The following is a 21,475-nucleotide window of genomic DNA, read 5'->3' on the forward strand; positions in this document are numbered from 1 at the left end:
TCAAAAGTTGGTTTAATAATGTAATACATTTTAATTATGAATCAAATCGAATGAATCACTCATACAAAAGTATGAACACATTGGGGTTGTTTACTTGCTTTCTAAGTAGGGGACTTGCATCATCATGAACATCTTAGGCATGGAAAGGTACAAAATAAAAAAAGCTCGAAATCACACAGGATCACTTCACAACAAAAAGCTTTTTTTCCATCAATTTCCTTTATTCGATTTTAGATCCTGTTGAAGGATGTATAAATGAATTGTGTTAGGAATACGTGACACAAAACCCACCATATTGATGAAATGGAGTGAGGCCAGAAATAAAAATCAACTAATGCTATTTTTAATGGATTTTTTTTGGTTGTGTGTACATTTTTAGTATGTTTTCTATTGAGTTAGTGCAACAAATAACCACTAGGGGGTCACACTTAACCATGTGTCAAGATGGCAGTGCATAGAAACACTAGACAGGATGGAGGGAGGAGCTTATTTTTGACACATCAGTGGCCAATCGAAAACAGCTCCTCATCCCACCCCCTCTCAAACCACTTCTGTAGGCCTCAGGAGAAAGGTTCACAAATAGCTAAATCAAATCACTACTAAAACAGTATTTTGGAGGAAATGTAAGGATCAGGACTGGGCTAACGCTGTGTTAGATAAAGTACTGCTTCATAACTAGCCAGGAGACCCAAAACGAGGCCAAGGTGGAACAACAGAAGTCTGACATTTGCATGCATGAACATGATTTCTGACGTGTCTGATCACAACAGGTCTGCAGATGGGGCAGAAGGGGTCCTGATTACGGACTCCGCTTTGGTGCATGTTCATTTGAGAGCCAGAATAGCGTCGTATGATTTTCCAGTGCGACAGACCTGCACGTCCCTGAATCCTGCATCAGTGAGCAGACGTGTATAATGAGAGGGTGGATGCTCCTTCCCTTCTGTCTGGACCAGCATGTTCAGAGAAAACATCTGAACTGTGGTTGGACCCCGGCGGTTCTCAAACAACAGTGCCTCTGCGATCAGAACGCCTCCACCTAGATAAAAAAGCAAGTCAGATGCTTTGAAATGTATCATTTTAGGGCCATTAATTATCGACCTATTAATGACATGATTTCTCACCTGGATGACATGCTGTGTGAATCTTCCTCAGAAGTTTGAGATTTTTTTCCTCTTTCCAGTCATGAATGATTCGGGCCAGAATGTACAAATCTGCAGGAGGGATTTCTCCTTCAAAAAAGTCCCCTACAAGCACACAGAAACAAATACCTAGTTTTTTTTTTTCATAGATTAGAAATGCCATACTAGAGTTATAATACTTAAAAATTTTCATTAGTTTAGTTTTCACACCATCATGAACATCATTGCTGGTTTTACACAACCATTTACAGTTTTTTATGATTGCTATGACTGATTTTTTAATACTTTTAACAATTTGAAGGAAATGAATAGTGGAATAAAGTCGTTATTTTTGTTTGTTTTTGCGCACAAAAAGTATTCTCGTCGCTTGATATACTTAAGATTGAGCCACTGTAGTCACTTGGACTATATTAACAATCTCTTTAATAACTTTTCTGGGCCAGCAAGTTTGGGCCACCTAGCAGTCTATAGAGAAGTAATCAGCTCTCAGATTTCATCAAAAATATCTTAATTTGTGTTCCGAAGATGAACGAAAGTCTTACGCGGTTGGAACAACATGAGGGTGAGTAATTACTGACAGAATTTTCATTTTTGGGTGAACTAACCCTTTAACACACATTTAAAATGCTTGAACTTCTTTTACACACAAGACCAAAACAATGGATTTTTACTGCCAAATTTACCAATGCTTTAACACTGTATGTCAGAACAGATAACACCATGTTCTAAACCTAACCTTACAGGCTAAAGTCAAGGTAAACAGCTGTTTATATTGTGAATTGAAACAAATATATCCCCTGTATTTTATTCTATTGTTACTGAGAAACAGCTGATTGAATTATGCAAATAGATAATTAGAAGATGACTCTTTTTTTTCTTTTCTTTTTTTGTTCTGGTGCTTTTTCTGTTCGTATTTTTACATAATGAATGGCAGCTATATATTTTTGTTATCTTGCAGTAATGTCCTTTTGCAAATAAAGTCTTTATTGCAGCAATTCTGTCTCTGTCTTCGTTTTTTCATTAACCGTACATTCTATAAAGCATCTGAGATGGGTCTTTTTTTATTGAATTTCTGCAGCAAAAGACCTAAACCCAACAAAACAAAAATGTAGAGAGGCTTCAACAGAAACTGCAGTGCAAAACACAATCTATGATCAATACAATATACTGTATGTTGTTTAAGGGCATACCTGACACATATAAAATAATATAGTTTCTGTAATTCCATCTGATGTTAGTATTTTTATGACATTGTGCTATGATTGACTAAATCTTCCTGTTGGACGAGAACATATGTTGGTGTTTTGAAAAATTATTTGATTTTGAGACATGTTTGCAGTGTTTTGGTAGACATAGTGTATTGTTGCTAGTGTATTATTGTATTTTGAAAATTAGTGTTGGAGTTTAGTTTACAATGTGTGATTTTGAGCATGAAATTAACTGTTTTGCCAATTGTGTTGATGCGTTAAGAGTTTAGGAAATTTGTTAAAAGTATTGCAAAAATTGTCATAGCGATTGTAAAAAACTATAAAAGTTTGTGGTCAGTTCGATTTTTAATGTTTTTTAAAAGTCTCTTATGCTCATCAAGGCTGAATTTATTTGATCAAAAATACAGTAAAACTGTAAAATATGTGAAATATTATTATAATTTAAAAGAATTGTTTTAAAATACATTTTAAAATGTAATTTATTCTTGTGATGTCAAAGCTGAATTTTCATCTTTAATGACACATGATCCTTCAAAATCCAATGTAGATTAGGCCGATAAAAAACATTTCTCATAATGTTGAAACAGTTGTGCTGCATAATAATATCTGTGGAAAATGTGATAAAAATGTTCAGGGTTATTTAATGAATAGAAAGTTAAATAAAATATTTTGTAATTATGTAGTCTTTACTGTCACTTTTGATCAATTTAATGCATCCTTGCTAAATGTAAGTATTCATTTCTTACTGATCCCAAAAATATGAATGAATGCAGTGTAGAGGTTTCTAGTTTCAGCTGACTTAGTTAATGTGATAACAACTGGTATCATTTAAAAATGCCTACATTTATCAGCACAGTGTTACTGCTATACAGATATAATATTTATAATATTTAATTCAGACAGTTTTATAATACACTATGTATTTAAAAACTAAAACACAATAATTTGAGACCATTTTTGTTTGAGTTAGTTTTGGAGTCATGCAAATGTATTTTAATGACAGTTTTTCCTAATTATTTTATTTTCAGTTTAGCTAAGATTATTAGCTAAGGACAGCCACTAGACTGTTTTTTGGGGGTTTTTTTGCAACAAAATTTGCATTTATTGTTAATGCAACCATTACCAATGTTACAATGTTACAATGCATCAATACACACCCTCTTGAAAACCGATGGTGTCATCTTGCTGAGCAAAATGCTGCTGAGCAGTCTGAACCACAGCTGGGAGATCCAGAACCGTGACAGTGGAGGAAGGATACTCTTTCGCCAGCTCCCGCGCTAATGCACCAGAGCAGCCTGCAAAAAATACCAGCTTGCAATGCTACTGCCTCTTGCATACTAGATTAAAAACTGCAATTGTAAAACTACATCCACACTCACCTCCCAGATCTATGACGGACTTGAATCTAGATAGATCGAACGCTGTCACTATGTCATGGCCGTCAATGACCCAAGTAGAGTTCATCAGTCCCATGAACTTCAGCATCTCCGCTTCTGACCTGAAACAAAACAGCACACACCGGTGTCAACAGATGGATCTTTTCCAGATGGATTCACATGAAAAGTAGGACAAACAAACCTTAAAATTGAAGCTTGTACCATCTGTTAGAGAACATGTGCACTGACTTCAAACAGATGCACAATCGTAAAAAAAGGGTATGCATTTATCCAATTATAGGAAAATTAATGAAAAGAAAAAATAAGACATTGTAATAATTTTTAAACAAAAATTTGCGTAACACTTTACAATAAGGTCTTGTTTGTCAACATTAGAGCTGCAGAGCCGAAGCACAAACAAAACATGTTCTTCCGCAAAATACATGCGGTTGTTTTTTTAACCGCTAGTGTCATTTTAATAAAAATATGTATTAGTAAATGGTGAAATTAACTTGAACCATAAATGAACAACAATTCCACAGCATTTATTAAGCTTAGTTAATGTTAACTAATAGTTAACTATTGTTAATAAATTGATCCTTATTGTAAAGTGTTGCCAATGTACCAGTTATTGAATTTACATCTCCATACACAGTTCCATGCACCCAAACTAGTAGACTGTGAGATGCCTTCATGCACACTCACAGCATCACAAAACCCCCAACAATTACAAAACACGCAGTTCATACAATTACACAAGTCATTCTTTCACAATCACATACACACTATAGCACACACCACCCCTCCAGATGTGGGAACAGCCTTTCATAAAGCCTCAAAATTGAATGGGTTTAAAGTCCATGACCTAGAATTACACAGCACCAGCGGCTAATCGCTTAAGACTGCCTCACTGCAGTCAAAGAAATTACTTTTAATCTAGTGACGTCTAAGGACAACAAAAACATTCCCCCATATGGTACTGCTAATATTATAAAAACTATTTTTTTTTTTTTTTTTTTACAAATTCACACAAACCTGTATATGGCAGAGAAGATCTCTTCAGACGGGAGGCCAAAGGTTTTCTCATTCTGGTTCTTTCCATCCCTGAGAGGTTTTCAGACATTCAGATTATTCAACTGTTGTTTTAGAAATGCAGATGACTTCCAAATAACTGTTTAGTTTTAAGAAGGCAGGCTTTTCTTTTTCATTGATCACTAATCCTGATGTGTCCAAACATCACATTTATCATGAAAGGAGGATTTTAAAGTGGCCTGGGAACAAGTGCTTTTCAAAACAGTGATGGGGGATGAAAACGCAGATGCCTACCTAACAGCATCTACCAGATTGTTCCAGAGCGGGTAGATGGTCTGAGAGTAATAAATAATCAAATCATGTAGAGATTTGGGGCTGGTCTTGGCCAGGTATAGATTAGCAACATCTGTACTGCTGTAATGAGCTATAAGAGAAGAGAAGACAAGAGTAAAGGTTTAGAGACTGGGCAAATAATAAACTAGACACAACGAATGGATGATTTTATGAACAAACAAATCCTGTTCTGACATTTATCACCTTTACATTATAGAGGAATCGGGTTATTTCCAGCTACTTGTGGAGGAATATAAAATACTTCAGCAGCTCACCAGTTCCGTGTATCACTTCCACATCCACAATCTCAATGGCGACCAGCACATCCAGTAACCGCTCTATACCATCTTCACTGGTGCCAAGCGTCTGTGCCACTTCAGCTGCATTTAGGGGCTTCTGGGACTGAAGGAGAAGGTCGAACAACCCTAACTCACAAGCTGAGAATATTGCCTGAAGGAGAATGATTAAATAAAAAAGTCACTGGGAACTACTCATGTTATTTCTGTGTTTGCCATGTCTTTAAAAAGATATAGGAAACACAAGCATACATGCAAAATGCATTTAACACACACACACACACACACACACACAATTGTTTCCAGTTTAAGGAATTTTCTACTCAAAAACAAATTTTTGGGATTAAACTTAAGAGTAATATTGTGAAAATATATTATTACTATTTAAAATGTCTCATTGACTTATGATTTCTATATTTTCTATATTGTTAAATGTAATTTATATCTGTGATGGCAAAGCTGAATTTTCAGCAGCCATTACAGAAATCTTTGTAATATTCTGATTAAGAAACATGCTTATAATTATCAATAATTATTAATAATTTTGTGGAAGTCGTGATACATTTTCTTTCAGGATCCGTTGATAAATAGAAAGGTTCAAAATAACAATATTTATTTAAATTAAAAATCTTTTGTAACATTTCAAATGCCTTTACTGTCACTTTTGATCAAATAAATACATATTTTTGCTGATTTAAAAAACTAAAAACTAAAACTACATACCCAAAGTTAAGGGTAGTATAAATATTATACATAATTACGTATTGTAGTAGTATAATTATGTATAATTATGAAGGATGACGAAGAAGATCACAATAATAGTTTAGTTTATTAAATAAAGAAACTCAGGTAATCCACAGAGGTACAAAATCAACGAAACAGTGTGCAAACACAAACAACAGCAGAAGACGAACCGAAGAGCTTAAATACACAAGATAATGAACAAAATACAAACAGGTGTGATGTAATTAATGAATAACCATGGTGACAAACTAGTGGCGGAAAACAGAGAAAAAAGGAAAACAAACTACACTCTAAAAAAATGGTTCTTTAAAGGTTCTTTACACGTAGTAACAGTTCGATTTAGTACCGTGTCATCCTGAAGAACCCTTTATATGCTGAAATGGTTCTTTGTGTTAGAGTTTAGGGTTCTTTATTCCCGCCTGTTTGTTTTTCAAATCTGTAACTGCCAAAGCCTCCTCATTACTGATTTTCTGGAGCTCAGCTATACAACTACAGTACACAGACTGTAAACATACTCTCAACAGGTAAATTATTTCTTTCTTAAAATGTCTATAAATTATAACTTTAAAAATTGTAACAATCATTTCCTAACTATCATGTCTTTTTCTCTTTTTAGTTTAACAGAACATGTAAGTGTGTGAAGCTCTGTTCAGTTAAGGATACTCATCTTCTCTTCTCCACAAAGTAAGTAATAGAAATATTGAATTTATGATCCATATTGTTAGATTTTTTTTAATTATGACTTTATGCCTAAACATACCCAGTCAAAAAAAAAAACAAAAAAAAAAACATTAAAGCTATACCATGTCTTTATATCACTCTTTCCTTTTAACATTGTAAAGGGCTCATACTGTCCATTTTCTTTATTTATAATTTTGGCCTTCATTAACATAATTGTTTTTACATAATCAAATGGAAAAGACACATAACTCTAAACTCAATTGTGTATTTCGGATGCTGTCACGTATCAAAACCTCATCATCTGCAGAGAGAAACTGTGTAGGATGTAAAGAGGATTATGAAGATATTTCACTGGAACTTGGTTTTCATTACATCTATATCGTGTTCAATGTCAATTGTTATTTATTAATGTATTCAGCTAACCTCTGTTGTAAGAGCACTGTCATTTTTGCAACAATCTGCAATGTCAATAAAAAAATAAAAGTACCTAATTGACACAACATGCTGTTTTTTTTTAAATGTAAAACCCAATTAGAGGATTTCTAGGATTTAACAATCTTACAGAATCTCATGGTACAACAAAGGCCTGAGTCATCTCAGGGTTCCACTCAGTGGCTTTTAAAATATCATAGGCCGGTGCTGCTGGAGGCGAAATAAGCCCTGACGGCCACAGAGGAAAATGAGACACGACAGGGTTAGACACTGCTACAAATAATAGATGCTCTCACATTAAACATTTACTCATAATCCAACAATAAATACCACGTGTGGTAAACACATTATTAAAATGGTCTGCTAATGATATTTGAGGTGATTCCTGTACCTGTAGAAAGGAGCAGAGAAGCACTCATAAAAAAAAGTGTATTAGAGAGATACAGCATGAACCACAGACCTTTGAGATCCGGAATCCATTCAAATATTCCAAGAGCTTGAAAGGGTAGTCCAGTTCACTCTGGGATAAATGCTCAGCCATGATGAGAAACGTCCCTCCTGCAAAAAGTGAAACACCATCATCAGCATCACAATCATGAACAGGCTCCAACTTACAATGCAACTCAACTGTCAGATCCTCACAATTCTTTTTGGAGGAAAAATTCCTGAATTAACACTTTAACCGCATTACCTTTTCACAGAAAATACAGAAAACTAAAATATGATGACATCATGTACCAATCTTGCAGGCCCATAATTTCTTTAGTTTGTATTGGATGATGTACATCATCTTACAGATATATACATGCTATACAACTTATTTTCTGTACTCCATTCTTTGTAAAAAGTATTTAAATGCTTTAAAACAAAATATGCACGACTGAGAAGACCCAAAAGCAGAAAGCATCATTGGCTACTTGTCTATGACAAAGGCTGTTTTCAAACGGTCCATGGAAAAGTTTAGAATGTGTAAAAATAAATAAAAATAAATGAATAATTAAGGTTGATTAAAATAAGACAATTTATTAAAATAAAAATGTACATTTGATTTAAATAAACAAACAAACATCTAACAGTACAGCGAGTAGGAAAACATGTAATGTAACAATATAATTTATTTTACACTTTTTTCCCCTCCACAGTATATAAATTGTGACTCTTTATAGATGAAAATGTATAGCTACTTTAGATTGGTCCGTGGCATATCTAAATATATATATATATATATATATATATATATATATATATATATATATCAGTCTAGATTAACTAGACTAATTTCAGTCTGTATGCATTTTTCCTCTCAAATGAGATTTGAGAACACATTTTCATACAGCCGGTGAAACAATGTATTGTGTAACCACAAAATCATCATGCGAGCTCCCCACGAGGGTACATGATGCACTGACCAGTTTTGTGAGAATAATACGAGTCGATAGTATATATTGTGTATAAAACTGCAAGATATCGACAAATGCAGAGTTCAAGACCATATCATCACTCGACACTTAAGCACTAGTGTTTACAGTTCAAGAAAACGAGACTTACCAAACAAAAGATAGCCGGTTTGATATGCTGTTCTGTTGTAAATAATTCTAATCCAAATTTGACTCTTCTCTGACAGTCATCCCGTGAAAAAGAAAGTACCGAGTTCGAGAAATTAAATACGCAAGAATCGCACTATTTTACACTATTTTGTTCTGCTGACGTCCAATTTGTTGACCTAGCGTTCATTTGAGTCGGATCCTTTCAGTGAATCTGTTGAGCCAGTTCATAAAACCGGATCGATCCATTCACGAACTGGACTGAATTAAGTCCGAGCGGCTTCTACTGAATCATTAAACTGAGAACCATAAAAAACAGTCGTGCTACTTATCGCTTTACTGTAACGTTTAGAGCATTTAATATGGCACGCCAGTCACGGAGGACGTCATAACTCAAAAGAATCGCTGAAATTCTGAACCGGTTCGAACGAACTGTTGAAAACACCCGAAAGAACCTATTGGCGGGAGTCGAACATCTCATCACTGGTCTGCCTGTCAAGTGAACCATTAGAGTTTTAGTGACATCTGGCGGTTAATATCCCACAATTTCAATTACTATGCTGTTAGTGTTTTATCATTTTTGTTTAATGAAAATAATAATAATGATATCCCCCAGGAAGTGGCATTATTTATGGTGGGAAAACACCACCACTGACATCAGTATTGACAGGTATTCCTGTTCACTTTCTTGCCAGTGTTAAAATCAAGCTATCAAAAGTCTTAGCTTGACCACTGCAAAGTCTAGTGTGCTTTCAATAAAATAAATTAAATGACAATACACAAACTCATTTAAGAAACAGAGTTCAAAAAGTTTTTTAGGTAAAGGATTGAGCATCATTTAATGAAGTAAACTGGGCTTAATTAGAGGCCCAAACTGTCCTGTGAAATAAGCTTGTAGTTTAGACATTCAGTGATTTAGTTTTGTTGCACCGCTAATTGTGTAAATGGGGTGAGAGATCCACAGTACTGATGTCTCGGTGTTGTTCAGTTCTAACAAGATTGTGACATTTCACACTGTTTGAAAATATATCAAAGTTTGCAAGTAACAAGAAAATGCAATTATTTTCTAGACAAACTACTATGATTGCTAAATTTTTTGCATATGCAATATCAGAAATTATAACTGGAGCCTGGCATACCTCAACCAACCACATATTTCCTCACTTTCGCTTCATATTTAATGCCAAGCAAAATGCCTTACTATGGAAATGCAAAATCTTCAAATTGGTTCACACTCCCCAAAAAATATAACAGTGGCATGACATTTGATCCATTAAGGCACATTTAGTAAACCAATAAATCTACTGGTTTCTTAACATTTGACTTTTTAGCAGTAAGTCTTCTCAGCCATTTGTATAGCTTCGAAATTTAAAATATTGCTCTTTGTGAGAGACAAAACGATTTTTCACACTCAAGACCAACATATCAAAGGGGCAGATAACAGTATAACAGTAATATAACAGTAGAGGATAACAGTAGTTATTAACCAAATGTATTTATTTCTGCAACAACATGTTCTTGTCCTCCCCATGAGCACACGCACGCACACACACACACACACACCCTTGCAAACTCCATTTAAATACATGACGTGAGAGCCAGCATTACCTCACTGTTTGCTGCACATGCTTTAATAAAATGATACACATATTTACATAATCCACAATTTTTGAATTTCGCCTCATCCCCTCCCCAGCAAAGACAAAATATTCTTCCAAACTCGTAGTTTCCCTCTCCAGAAGAAAAACAAAATATAACACTTGAGGGTGGATTTGAAAATTACCCACAATTAAAAATAAATTCAGCAGAGAAAAAAAAAAAAGAAAAAAAAAAAAGAGGGGGGAAAAAAGAGAGATGGAAACCGAGAAAGAGCAATGATCTTTTGGCCAGTACAACACAGCAGTGCGTGGAGTTTAATAACAGCGCAGATATGGCAGTAACACTGAAATAGCTCATAAAGTCTATGTACAAAGTCACGATAACGGCGGTTGAGCCTCCCGTGTCTGATTCGCTCACAGACGTGAGCACGCCTCGTCGTACGAACTGAGGAAATGGAGGGGAAAGATGCCTTGGCTTCTGAAAACCCCCCTAAAAGCAGATAATGTGGAAAGGGCAGAGCAGAACATGTTTTATCTTTGCGGTTTCTCCCTCTGGTTTTCATACCTGTATCTTTCTACATCTCTTGACTATTCTGTAGTAGAATTAAACGGAAATAAGGCACAATAACTACGCTGACTGTTTCATTAACGGGGAGAGTTCTGTTGACCGATGAGCAGACGAGCTGATCCAATTGAACTACCCTACTGATCTTCCCTTTTCATCCCAACCAGCCGTTCAGATTTATACAATTCAAATAAAACAACAGTTTTATGGCAAAAATGCTAACGATACCCAACCCCCCACAAACATTTCCCATCCCTCATGTTTTACAATCACATTGTGACAAGAATTGCTACACACTAGTGGTGCACACAAAACAAACATTGCTGAGCACCCGCCCACCCCAGACCCACCCAACCTTTGGATTGATTGGCTGATGGCAGACAATCTGGCTTTTGGATTGGTTACCATTTCCATTCGACATTTACTTTGATTTAAAACGACAATGTTTTCACAGTCTGCGCATAAGCATGAGATTTAAATGCTCCAGAAGTGTTTGTGACGCGTGTTGTGGTACAAGAATTACACGCAAAACAACAACAACAAAAATACTTAAATGGAAACAAAAATAATTAAAAGAGACCCCAGTTGTGGTTTTTAACCTGTTGTGCACTGAACTCCAGGCATCTGCCCCGCTCTATGTACGTGACTTTTGAGGTCATGAATGGTGAAGTCCCCAAAGAAAATTAAGTGAATAAAAATGTATGCGTTTTCTCCTTCCTTCTCTTCACATTGTCAGTCCAAACCTGAACAAGCGAATGTGCAGGATGCTATTAAAGCCTCAGGCCGTTTCATTCTCCATTGGACTGTAGGGTAGATGGAGGGTTTGACTGATGATTTAGGGTGTAGAACTGGTGATTTATGGTATAAAGTAGTGTTTGATGGTATTTATGCTATAAATTGAGAGTTTAGGTGTGACCAGAAGACGGAAAGGCAAGGACAAAAGAGCTGGATTAAGGAGAAGTATCAAGAGCAGACAAGAAGAGTACAGGAAACTCTGACAGGCTATTGGTCTGTTTTGGTAAAAGAACAGTCAGAACAGCAGGGGCTTTTAGACAGACGCGTTTATCTCAGCTGTGATGGAGCAGTAGTGGGGACACTGTACGATTGAGGTAAAGGGCAGATGCTGAGGGTTTTTTCTTGCTGGGGTTTAACAATTCTGGATTGTGGCCTTCTCAGTCCTGGGCTTCAGCTGCTGTAATGATTCAGCAGATCATTCGTGTTTTTGATGATCCTTCATGTCCTCCTCATCTGTGTATTCAGATGGTTCGTCTCCGGGCTTCAACAAACGTCCAACGTAGTCATATTTCTCTGAGAGAGACAGAGGGAAGGGAGAGAGAGAATGAGAGGAACAATAATTAATGATGCTATTTTTAATGAAAGATGGCATTTATTTCTTGTTCATGCATTGTACATATTTAATCTTGTGCATACATTTTATCACATTTGGAAGGACCTGTTAGGACCCTGTTGGCTGTAAAAACATCCTCTGGCTGCAGACCATCTTTCTCCATCCATGGTGTTATTAATAAACCAAGACTAAAACTGAGATTCTATGTTGTTATTTGAAATAAAGCTAAAATAAATTTTATTCTACATGTCCCACAATGAGGGCTTTTAACCATTAATTCATCTCTGGTATCAACAAGGCAAACAAGCAGTGTGAAAAAGTTGTGTGCTTTATCATCAGAGTACTTTATTTGTCAAACAGCATTAATCTGTCATATATTACAGCCCTGATTTCCCCCACATGCAGTGACAGGAAAGTTGAGCAGCTTATCACACATTCCCTCATCTCATATAGCGACACAAACCGATATGAGACTGTGCTACACCAAATCAATCTAGCTCAGCTGAGTGTAAACTAGGTCTGGCTGGGCATTCACAAACTTGTGATTTGTTTCATTCGCACTATTAAAATGTAATCCCTTTTTCACTTTAAATCCCTATTACCAGTGTTTACTGGAATATTTCTAAATCAGGTAAATACATTTATTGTCTGTCAAAATGACAGAAATCACTTTGAAATTGTATCACTCAATGTTCCAGTAAAATATCATTTTTGATTAAGGCAACATGTTATATAATACAGACATATATTATTACATTGATCATTTACATGTCCGCAAAAAAACTGCTGAGGAAAGAATCGATCTTTTGACATTATTCATGGTCTGTTGTAGTAATTTTCTTCTTCCTCTTATTATTATTATTATAATAATGCTTATTATTAGATACATAGAGCGAACCTTTCACTGATTACAGTTTAACGGAAGTTACTCCCATAATTCGCGCAAAGCATCATGGGGCGTAGGAAAGAGGTGGATAGGCAATATTTTCGTTGGACAAATGTAGCAAAACAGACAATATTGCACTTAAAATATAATAAACTATATAAAATAACTTTTATATTAACACAATATTAACTTTTTATTTATTAAACTGTTGTATATAATCAATATCACATTTGATATTTGGGCAGCACCCATGTGATTTGCGCATGTTACTCGTGTGATATTGCATACACACACATATACATACATATATATACATACATATACATATATACATACTAGAGGTGGAACGGTACACAGAAGTCACGGTTCGGTTCATACCTCGGTTCAGACATCACGGTTCGGTACGAGTTCGGTACAATGGAGGGAAAAGCAAAACAAAAATGCAGAAGGCATTTTTTTTATTGTGCATGTCTCAGGCTGTACCACCTAGTGTCATACAGTCTCTCCCCTCATCTAGCTGCAACAGCCTGTAGAGATGCGCGGATGGGCTATTATTTCATCCGCAACTGCATCACAAAACTCATCATCCGTCCGCCATCCATCCGCACCAACGTTTTTGCCCAATTTTCAAAACCGCACCCGCCCGCCATCCGCTGATTGGGCGTTGCAAGGTGCTGCTGATGACTTGGTTCACCCGCCCGAATTTAATTAAAATATTATTTTTCGTCACGTCATCCGCCCGATCCGTGGTTTATCCGCGGAGTCCGCGGCTGTAACCGCCAACCGCGCATCTCTAACAGCCTGCCCTGAAGTGTGTAAAGTAAGATGTAAACAAAATAAGACAATCAGCTATAAAACATCTCTAAAGCATCTCTTAGTTATGTGCAGACGCACGAGCGCGAGGGTGCACGCGGCAAAAATGTCGTCATTTCGGTGTGGGAGGTCGTGCGCGTTGGGTGCGCAAGGCCACATTTCGCGTGGCGGTGTGCAGTGCACGGCTTTTTAGCGCGCACGGCTCCGCATCCGAAGACGCACGACTTCGAGCCGAATCTGGCCGAGCATGTACATCTCACAGCACCGGCACCCAGTTCTTGCGTCTAAATTAGTTGCTTACATTAACAAAATGAGCCTACAATAGCAGACATAAGCCCTTTAAATAAAAATAAATGGCCATGTTTTATAAAAAGGTTCACTAAACTAAATAATTTTTTTTAGAAATGATGTAAGATAACGTTAATTTAGTTGTAGGTTACGTTCTCATATCCATTTTTTTTCTAATGTCACAAGTAATAATCTGGTTTACTGCTTTACACGATTCTTTTGTAGTGTGGTTTTGGTGTACTAAAGTGTTATTTTACTAAAATAAACATTCACGAGTGTACCTTACTTCTCACCGCTGATTCCTGATGGTTTAGAGGACAATTACACAGAGTCGCACCCTGTCGTTTCAAAGAATAGTACACCAGCGAGCGCGAAGTATAAATGCCTCGTCCATTTGGGGAGGCGCACGGTCAGCGGAGGCTCGCACTGCGGAGGCAGGCAAACGTAAACAAACCTAGCTTAAGGCGGGGCTACAGATTAGGTGTCCCTAAAGAACCTGCGTATCTAACAGTCGTTCCACGTTACATTAATTAATTTGCACGCGAGTTTTATTTATTTTTATACCGTGTATTCTCCATGTAAATTCATGCACCGAACCGTGACGCCCGTACCGATTTGGTTCAATACGAATACATGTACCGTTCCACCCCTAATACATACATAATATATGTATGTATGTATATATATATATATATATATATATATATATATATATATATATATATATATATATATATATATATATATATATATATATACATATATACATACACACACACACACATACAATACATACATTATATATATATATATATATATATGGTATGTGCGTGTGTGTGTGTGTGTGTGTGTGTGTGTGTGTGTGTGTGTGTGTGTGTGTGTGTGTGTGTGTATATATATATATATATATATATGAGACAAAAACTAATTCAGGGGTATTTTTGTGCCAATATCTTGAATTTTTCACTCTTTTAAGGCACTTCACTTTTTGAATTTCTTTTTCTTTTATCCACGAGGGACTGTTCTTTGATGAATATGGATGGTCACCGGTGCAATTCCTGCATTTTGGAAATATTTTCCCTCATGTCCTTCCTCTCCAGTCCTTCCTCTCCATAGTTATGGCAAATAGATTTGTTTTTGCATCCAGCAGGACTATGACCAAACCTCTGACAGTTGAAGCCAAAGCATTGCGTTGATCCTTAAAAAGCCAAAGCTAATCGCATCTCTCAAATGCCAGGACTTCTTCCTCCACAGACACAGTGCGAACAAGTTGCCCCACTTGTCGCCTTTTATGAACAGCAAGGGGGTACTAGGGACCTATTTAATCGACAGCCACAATATGCAATGATATTGCCATAATATTGTAAAATATTAATTGATTGCAAACTGCGAGACTGTAGAATGCATATTAATAGCACCATTTTTTTTACTTTGAAATGTGCAGCACATTTTTTGGAATTTAACCATCACATTAGGACGTATCATGATCCTCATGCCCAAATGCAAGTCCGCTTAAAATGATAATTAAGATATTTGTTATACTATCTTAAAATATTTAAGACTTATGACCTTAAATGTGATAAAACATAATTTAAGATATTTTAAAACTTCATGAACCCAGGGTGATTCTGTATTGTATTACACAACGGTACATTAAGGCCTGGTTTCACAAATAGGGCTTAGATTAAGCCAGAACTAGGCCTTAGTTCAATTAGGACATTAAGTAGCTTTTATAAATGAGCCTTAAAAAAACATTACTGGTGTGCATCTTGAGACAAAAAAAAAAATGGTACTGATATATTTTAAGATATGTCAGTGCAAGTTCCTTTCAGTTAAGACAGCTCAAACATGCATTTTAGTCTGGGACTAGACTTAAGCCATGTCTGTGAAACCAGGCACATGCGAACCAAGACTAATTTGTGTGAATCATGAGTTAACCAGACAACACCAGCATTGTATTTGTTTTTGAGTGCAGCTAGTGAGGAAAATGCAAATAAAAATACAGTCTTCTTTTTGGCTTTATTTTGTGGCACTCACTTAACAGCCTTTGTATCTCATCATCATGCAATTCAGACTGTCTGACATGCCACTGCTAAATAATGGCTAAATCATTTCTCTCATCTACAAGAGTGAAAAGGACAACTAAAGGTTACTGTCACTCATCTTTCAGAGAATTTATACTGTAAACCATCAGCTTTATACTGTAAAGGCATCAGCTACCTGATTACATGTACAGATCAGCCCTAACCAGCACAACAGGTACAACATGCAAAGCTTGTGGACGAGGAGGAGTGACTGATAACTACCTACATAACTGTAGTTATGCAGTTATTATACCTATCCTACCTCCAATTATCCTAGAGGCAGATAAAATCTTAAATAAAAATAGTAACTATATGAATCCTTTCTGAATTCACAGAGAAATTCTTCTGCTTACCCATGAACTGCATTTCCCATTCTCGAACACTTTCCATCTGTACAGCGTTCAGGTCTGAAAGGTCATCGTACTCATCCCGTAATGCGTCCTTCTCTAGGCAAAATGTTGCCAAACCCCGAGAAGCATCACGTCCCGCAAAGATCCCGTAGGGGCCCTCTGGAATGACAGACATACTGTGAGTATAATGGTCAACAAGACAAATTTAAGATCTTCTACAGTACACATTATAGGTGTAGGGACCAAAACTGAAAGTGCAATACAGCCAGGGCTCCACCAATTATTGTTTGATTTCAAATTCATTTGTGAAAAAATAATCTGAGAAAAGTGCAGTTAAAGCTAAGCTAAATGTCCCTTCATCCACAATAAAATATATTTATAAAAAGTATAAAGTAAAATTAACTTTTAATAATAATTTGCCTTTGCAATGTAGCATCATAAAGGACGTAAAGTGGTTAAAACAACAATACTTATAATTATTATTCATAATAAATAATAAGCAATAACAACAATTAGTAATAATTATTAATACTACTAATAAGTAGTAGGCTAGTAGTTGCACTAGTAGTATAATTCATAATAAAAATTATTATTATACAATAGGTCTGATAAAAAGTTAAAGAAACCAGCTGACTTGCAATCAAAACAAAACTCAGTTTTAGAGTCAGTGGGTCAGAAAACCCCAGACAAGCTAAAACCAAAACAGAGTGTTTTCTCAAAAACAACCATACAGCTGGGATGAATGGAGCCGCTCGCACAAACCAGAGGAATGCAGGTAAACACACAGGTACTTCAGAACAGCTGTTGTAAATAACACACTGTGCTGAATAAGGAAATGAATGTGAGATGTCATAACAAAACACAACACCAACAAGAATCAACTTCAGCTGTGCACAGACTATCCAGGCCACAGCCTGAACCTTTCCTCCCAAACCAGGCAGAGACGTGACAAAGCGGAGGACAACAGACTGATGAACTTCAGTCACCTAATCGAGACAAACAAAGGAGATGATGACGCAATAAGAGACGACAACAAGAGGACATGAACGCCTCAGACACTTGAGTTTTACTTCATAAGCTCCTGAACAGGAACTAGAATCCATGATTTATAAATAATACAACTGCCAAAGCCAGATCATGCCTGACGATGACTAGGCTGCTCTGGCATGTGCAATTTATTATGTTCGCTTTCTTGTTGGTGAGACGAAGCTTTAGTCTTTGTTTTATTTAGAACAGAAGGCAAAAGAAGAGAAGAAAGGCCTCTTTCGATACTTCTTTTTTTTGGTTCATCATCTGATCTTCATGTGGAAAAAGCATGTTAGCTCTCTCTCACACAAACACACCACACACTCTCTCTCTCTCTTTTCAGCAGTTGAGCAATAATAGTCTTAAAAGATACAAGAGGTCCAGCCAAACATTGATCAAAAAGATCCAAGTTGCCCTATGGTCCAGTGACAACACACCACATCTGCCTACAAAGTTCAAACTTTTGCCATAGTCTCATCAGGTTATAAATGAATGCAGCAACAGGTAAATAAAACTGATGTCATATTCTCTCCATGTGAAATGCTGCAAGATGACGGACACACTAGATTACAGGTGTCTAAGAAATGACGCACTGATCGGAGTCTGGACTACTGCTGACACCACACCTTGAACGCTCCTCCATAAACACCACAGATGGTCAGATAACATCTCTCATATACAAATATAGCCGAGGGAGATGCGAGGCCAAATCACAGATCCTAGCTAGCACTGTGAATCAAACTTGGAAAATGCAAACAAAGGCCATGTTAATCCAGATTTTATGTGCACTCTCGGTTTCACTTCTGAGCTTAGTCTCCAAATATAGACTCCAGGCAGACAAAAGACTGCTGTTCTGGCTTTGAGGGCAAAATATTTAAATTATTATCTGCAGCAAACAGCTGTTTTGCACAGTGAGCTTGTGTGAAAAAACACAATGTGCTTAAAGAACAGGGAAAAGAAACAAGAATGTTCTCCTGCAAAGGAGAAAGGAATGAGGCTCAGTGCTTGATTTCTTAACCAAGGCGACTGCTAAACTTAGCTGATCTTACATCCGTCATAACAAATCGAGCTGTTAACTTTACAAATTTAAATTAAGCAAATTGATTAATCGCACAAATGGATGATCTACTGGTACAGTACATACCTGTTGGGTGTGCCAGCACATGGCTCTCACACCATTTGTCCACATCACATATGGCTCTCATTCAAAAATGCACTGAAATGACAGGTTGGTGCCTGGGAAAGAGTTCACCAAGGCAAAACAAAGCGGGAGAATGTTGACCGCAGTTATGAATAAAACAGAAAGGGACCGTCAAGAGGTTGGCAAACTCCGACAAGACATCAGACCAAATGTGCATCATACAACAGAGGTCTCTGGGAGAAAGGCTTTGTGTGACTTTACCCTGAGCAGTATTTACCAGAATGAGCTGGTCATTAGCTTTCCTCTGACCAGAAGTAAATACTAGTTAGTTTTAAGAAATAATAGCTTGCCATAGGAGAAGAGCTTGTGTGTTAACCAGCTTATACTTGCCAATACGGCAAGTATAAGCTGGTTAACACACAAGCTCTTCTCCTATGGCAAGGTATTATTTCTTAAAACTAACTAGTATTTACTTTTATATTGTTACTACTATTTTCTAGTAAATGAGTATTTCCAGTAATCTAATTGTATATTTTACTAATTCACACTAGTAACCATTCATTAGTACTTCCTCCAATATTGATAAGTATCTATTCAATATATTCCTCACAACGAACCAGTATCTATTTTTGTTACTAGTACTCAAGTAATCCAGTTACACTATTTTACATTGTTATAATACATAGGTGACATTGTTAGTGTATTTATACACAGAAGTATTTAGTCATATTAATTAACAACACATAGGCCTTACTATAGGTGTAGGTTAGTTGTTTGTAATCATGCATATTTTACTGTTATTAATATAGTAAGTACATGTTATGTGTAAAAAGGACACTTTCTTACAGTAAAGTGTTACTGTAATGTAATTGTATCTTTCACTATTTTACTAGTAGCCTAACTACTGCTCATTATGTTAGTATTTATTCCAATAGTGACTAATATCTATTGAATAAGTATTAGTGACTAACTGAATAGATACTAATCAATATTGAAGTACGTACTAGTATCCAAGCATTCTCTAATACTTATTTATTAGATACTACCTACTTACCCAGTTGTGACAATTAGCCTAACTATTATTATTAGTAACAAATCTAAATCTGTGGTACTGATATGAAATAATAACTTCAGATTGGTATGTTCCAACTGTTGCTGGAAGTGGAACCTAATCCAGTTTTAGTAATAAAAAAAGTGACACTTTATTAGAAGGTGCCCATGTTACGGTGTAGTGTCGAGTACAAATAAGTGCAGAGTAATATTAATTAATAACCACATCTACTTTCTATAGAATTAGAGTTTGTGGTTAGTTGCTTGTAATTATGCAATAACGTGTAGCAGGGACATTTTAAAATAAAATGTTATCCAATACATTACTAGACCTGTACGAATACTTGTTTAGTATTAACCATCCCAGTAGTTACTAGTATGAATTCCAGGTTTACTAGACTTTTGTTCACTGGATACTAGTATCTTCTCTACTGCTTAAGTTGAAAACCCCCGCTGAATGTGGGTGTGAGCGTGAGCATGAGCTCCTTACCGCGTCCGTAAAACTTTTTGCCACTGGTCACATCGAAGACCTTGGTATTGACTGCCATGAGGATGCGCGGGTTCTGCACCCCGTCGTACTCGCGCAGCTGCTGCAGGGTGAAGTCGCGTCTCCTCATCTTGGGTAGCGGCGAGGCCTCGCTGCCCCGGCCCGCGTCCTCGCCCGCCCTCCTCCACCACCGCGCGTAAAGCACGTAACACGCGGCCAGCACGAGCACTAGAACGCTGAGATTGAGCATCATAACGCTTATACCGAGACCGGCCCCCGCATCCAAGTCCTCCGTCGTCCCCTGCTCGCCGCTGGTGTCCGCCGCTGCACTCCTACCGTCCCCATCGTCCGCCATACTGCAACGATAGCGCCTTCCCACCGCACGCGACCGCCCGCCCAGCTGGCATACAGAAGCGTGTCTGATTGGCTGCCTTTCGCCGGAAACACCGCGTTGGCTCCTGGAATTTGTAGTTTTCTGTCAGCGTGGCGCCTACAAGACCACCGAGCGCATGAGACCAGACAAAGGTTTCAGGTTTCAAATAATTCAAACGCGCGCTAACTGTCATGATTATATTTATCATTAGCTAACCGCGATGAAATACAACAGTATTCAGAAATATGCTTATTAATTAACCTGAAACTCAAGTATGTTTCATATTGAAAAATCTGTCACATTAAAAAAAATGGATGTGCAATTTTGTGCATTGAATACAAAACTGATTTAACTGCTTGAAAAATTACATGGTAGGCTATAATATCACTTTATACATATATATAAAAAATTTAACAAGGATAACAGTATCCCCTATCAGACCTTTATCTTCACAAACTAGAATCTCCAAGCTTACACAATTTATATCCAAGTCCCTTGACTCCCCCAGTTTCTGGAGACTTATTGTTACTGTTTAAAAGTGTCTGATCTTTAAGTCTAAAGTAATTGTTTACAGTGTATACTAAATGAACCATATTGCTTACAAAAATAGGGAGCGGCATTGCTTTAAGTGTGTTGTGTTTATCATTTCTTTTTAAGAGGGTTCCCACAGTCACGGAAAAC

General features: G+C 36.8%; 2 protein-coding genes across 2 annotated transcripts; both read right to left on the bottom strand.

Annotated features, from left to right (window-relative positions):
- Window positions 1-72: 72 nt before the first annotated feature.
- On the bottom strand, window positions 73-10,116 carry asmt2 (acetylserotonin O-methyltransferase 2). The gene is made up of 9 exons (XM_082144282.1): window positions 8,790-10,116; window positions 7,702-7,799; window positions 5,364-5,538; window positions 5,050-5,179; window positions 4,759-4,827; window positions 3,727-3,845; window positions 3,505-3,642; window positions 1,122-1,244; window positions 73-1,036 (listed from the first exon to the last, which is right to left on the bottom strand). Exons 2-9 carry the CDS (start codon window positions 7,780-7,782, stop codon window positions 825-827), a joined length of 1,047 nt encoding a protein of 348 aa, XP_082000408.1. The 5' UTR covers window positions 7,783-7,799; window positions 8,790-10,116; the 3' UTR covers window positions 73-824.
- Window positions 10,117-10,389: 273 nt separating this feature from the next.
- pgrmc2 (progesterone receptor membrane component 2) lies at window positions 10,390-20,812 on the bottom strand. The gene is made up of 3 exons (XM_082144285.1): window positions 20,425-20,812; window positions 16,721-16,876; window positions 10,390-12,256 (listed from the first exon to the last, which is right to left on the bottom strand). The coding sequence occupies exons 1-3, from the start codon at window positions 20,774-20,776 to the stop codon at window positions 12,159-12,161; spliced, it is 606 nt and encodes a 201-aa protein (XP_082000411.1). The 5' UTR covers window positions 20,777-20,812; the 3' UTR covers window positions 10,390-12,158.
- Window positions 20,813-21,475: the final 663 nt, after the last annotated feature.

This window comes from Leuciscus leuciscus, assembly GCF_965113295.1.
Source record: "Leuciscus leuciscus genome assembly, chromosome: 17".
In the NCBI taxonomy this organism is placed as follows: Eukaryota; Metazoa; Chordata; class Actinopteri; order Cypriniformes; family Leuciscidae; genus Leuciscus; species Leuciscus leuciscus.

Coding starts and splice junctions, on each gene's coding strand:
- asmt2 (XM_082144282.1), bottom strand. CDS start 7,782: ATGGCTGAGCATTTATCCCAGAGTGAACTGGACTACCCTTTCAAGCTC. Junction 3,643..3,726: donor GTCCGTCATAGATCTGGGAG/GTGAGTGTGGAT, acceptor TATTTTTTGCAG/GCTGCTCTGGTGCATTAGCG. Junction 1,037..1,121: donor TCACACAGCATGTCATCCAG/GTGAGAAATCAT, acceptor TTTTTTATCTAG/GTGGAGGCGTTCTGATCGCA.
- pgrmc2 (XM_082144285.1), bottom strand. CDS start 20,776: ATGGCGGACGATGGGGACGGTAGGAGTGCAGCGGCGGACACCAGCGGC. Junction 16,877..20,424: donor CAAAAAGTTTTACGGACGCG/GTAAGGAGCTCA, acceptor CTGTCATTCCAG/AGGGCCCCTACGGGATCTTT. Junction 12,257..16,720: donor ATGGGAAATGCAGTTCATGG/GTAAGCAGAAGA, acceptor TGTCTCTCTCAG/AGAAATATGACTACGTTGGA.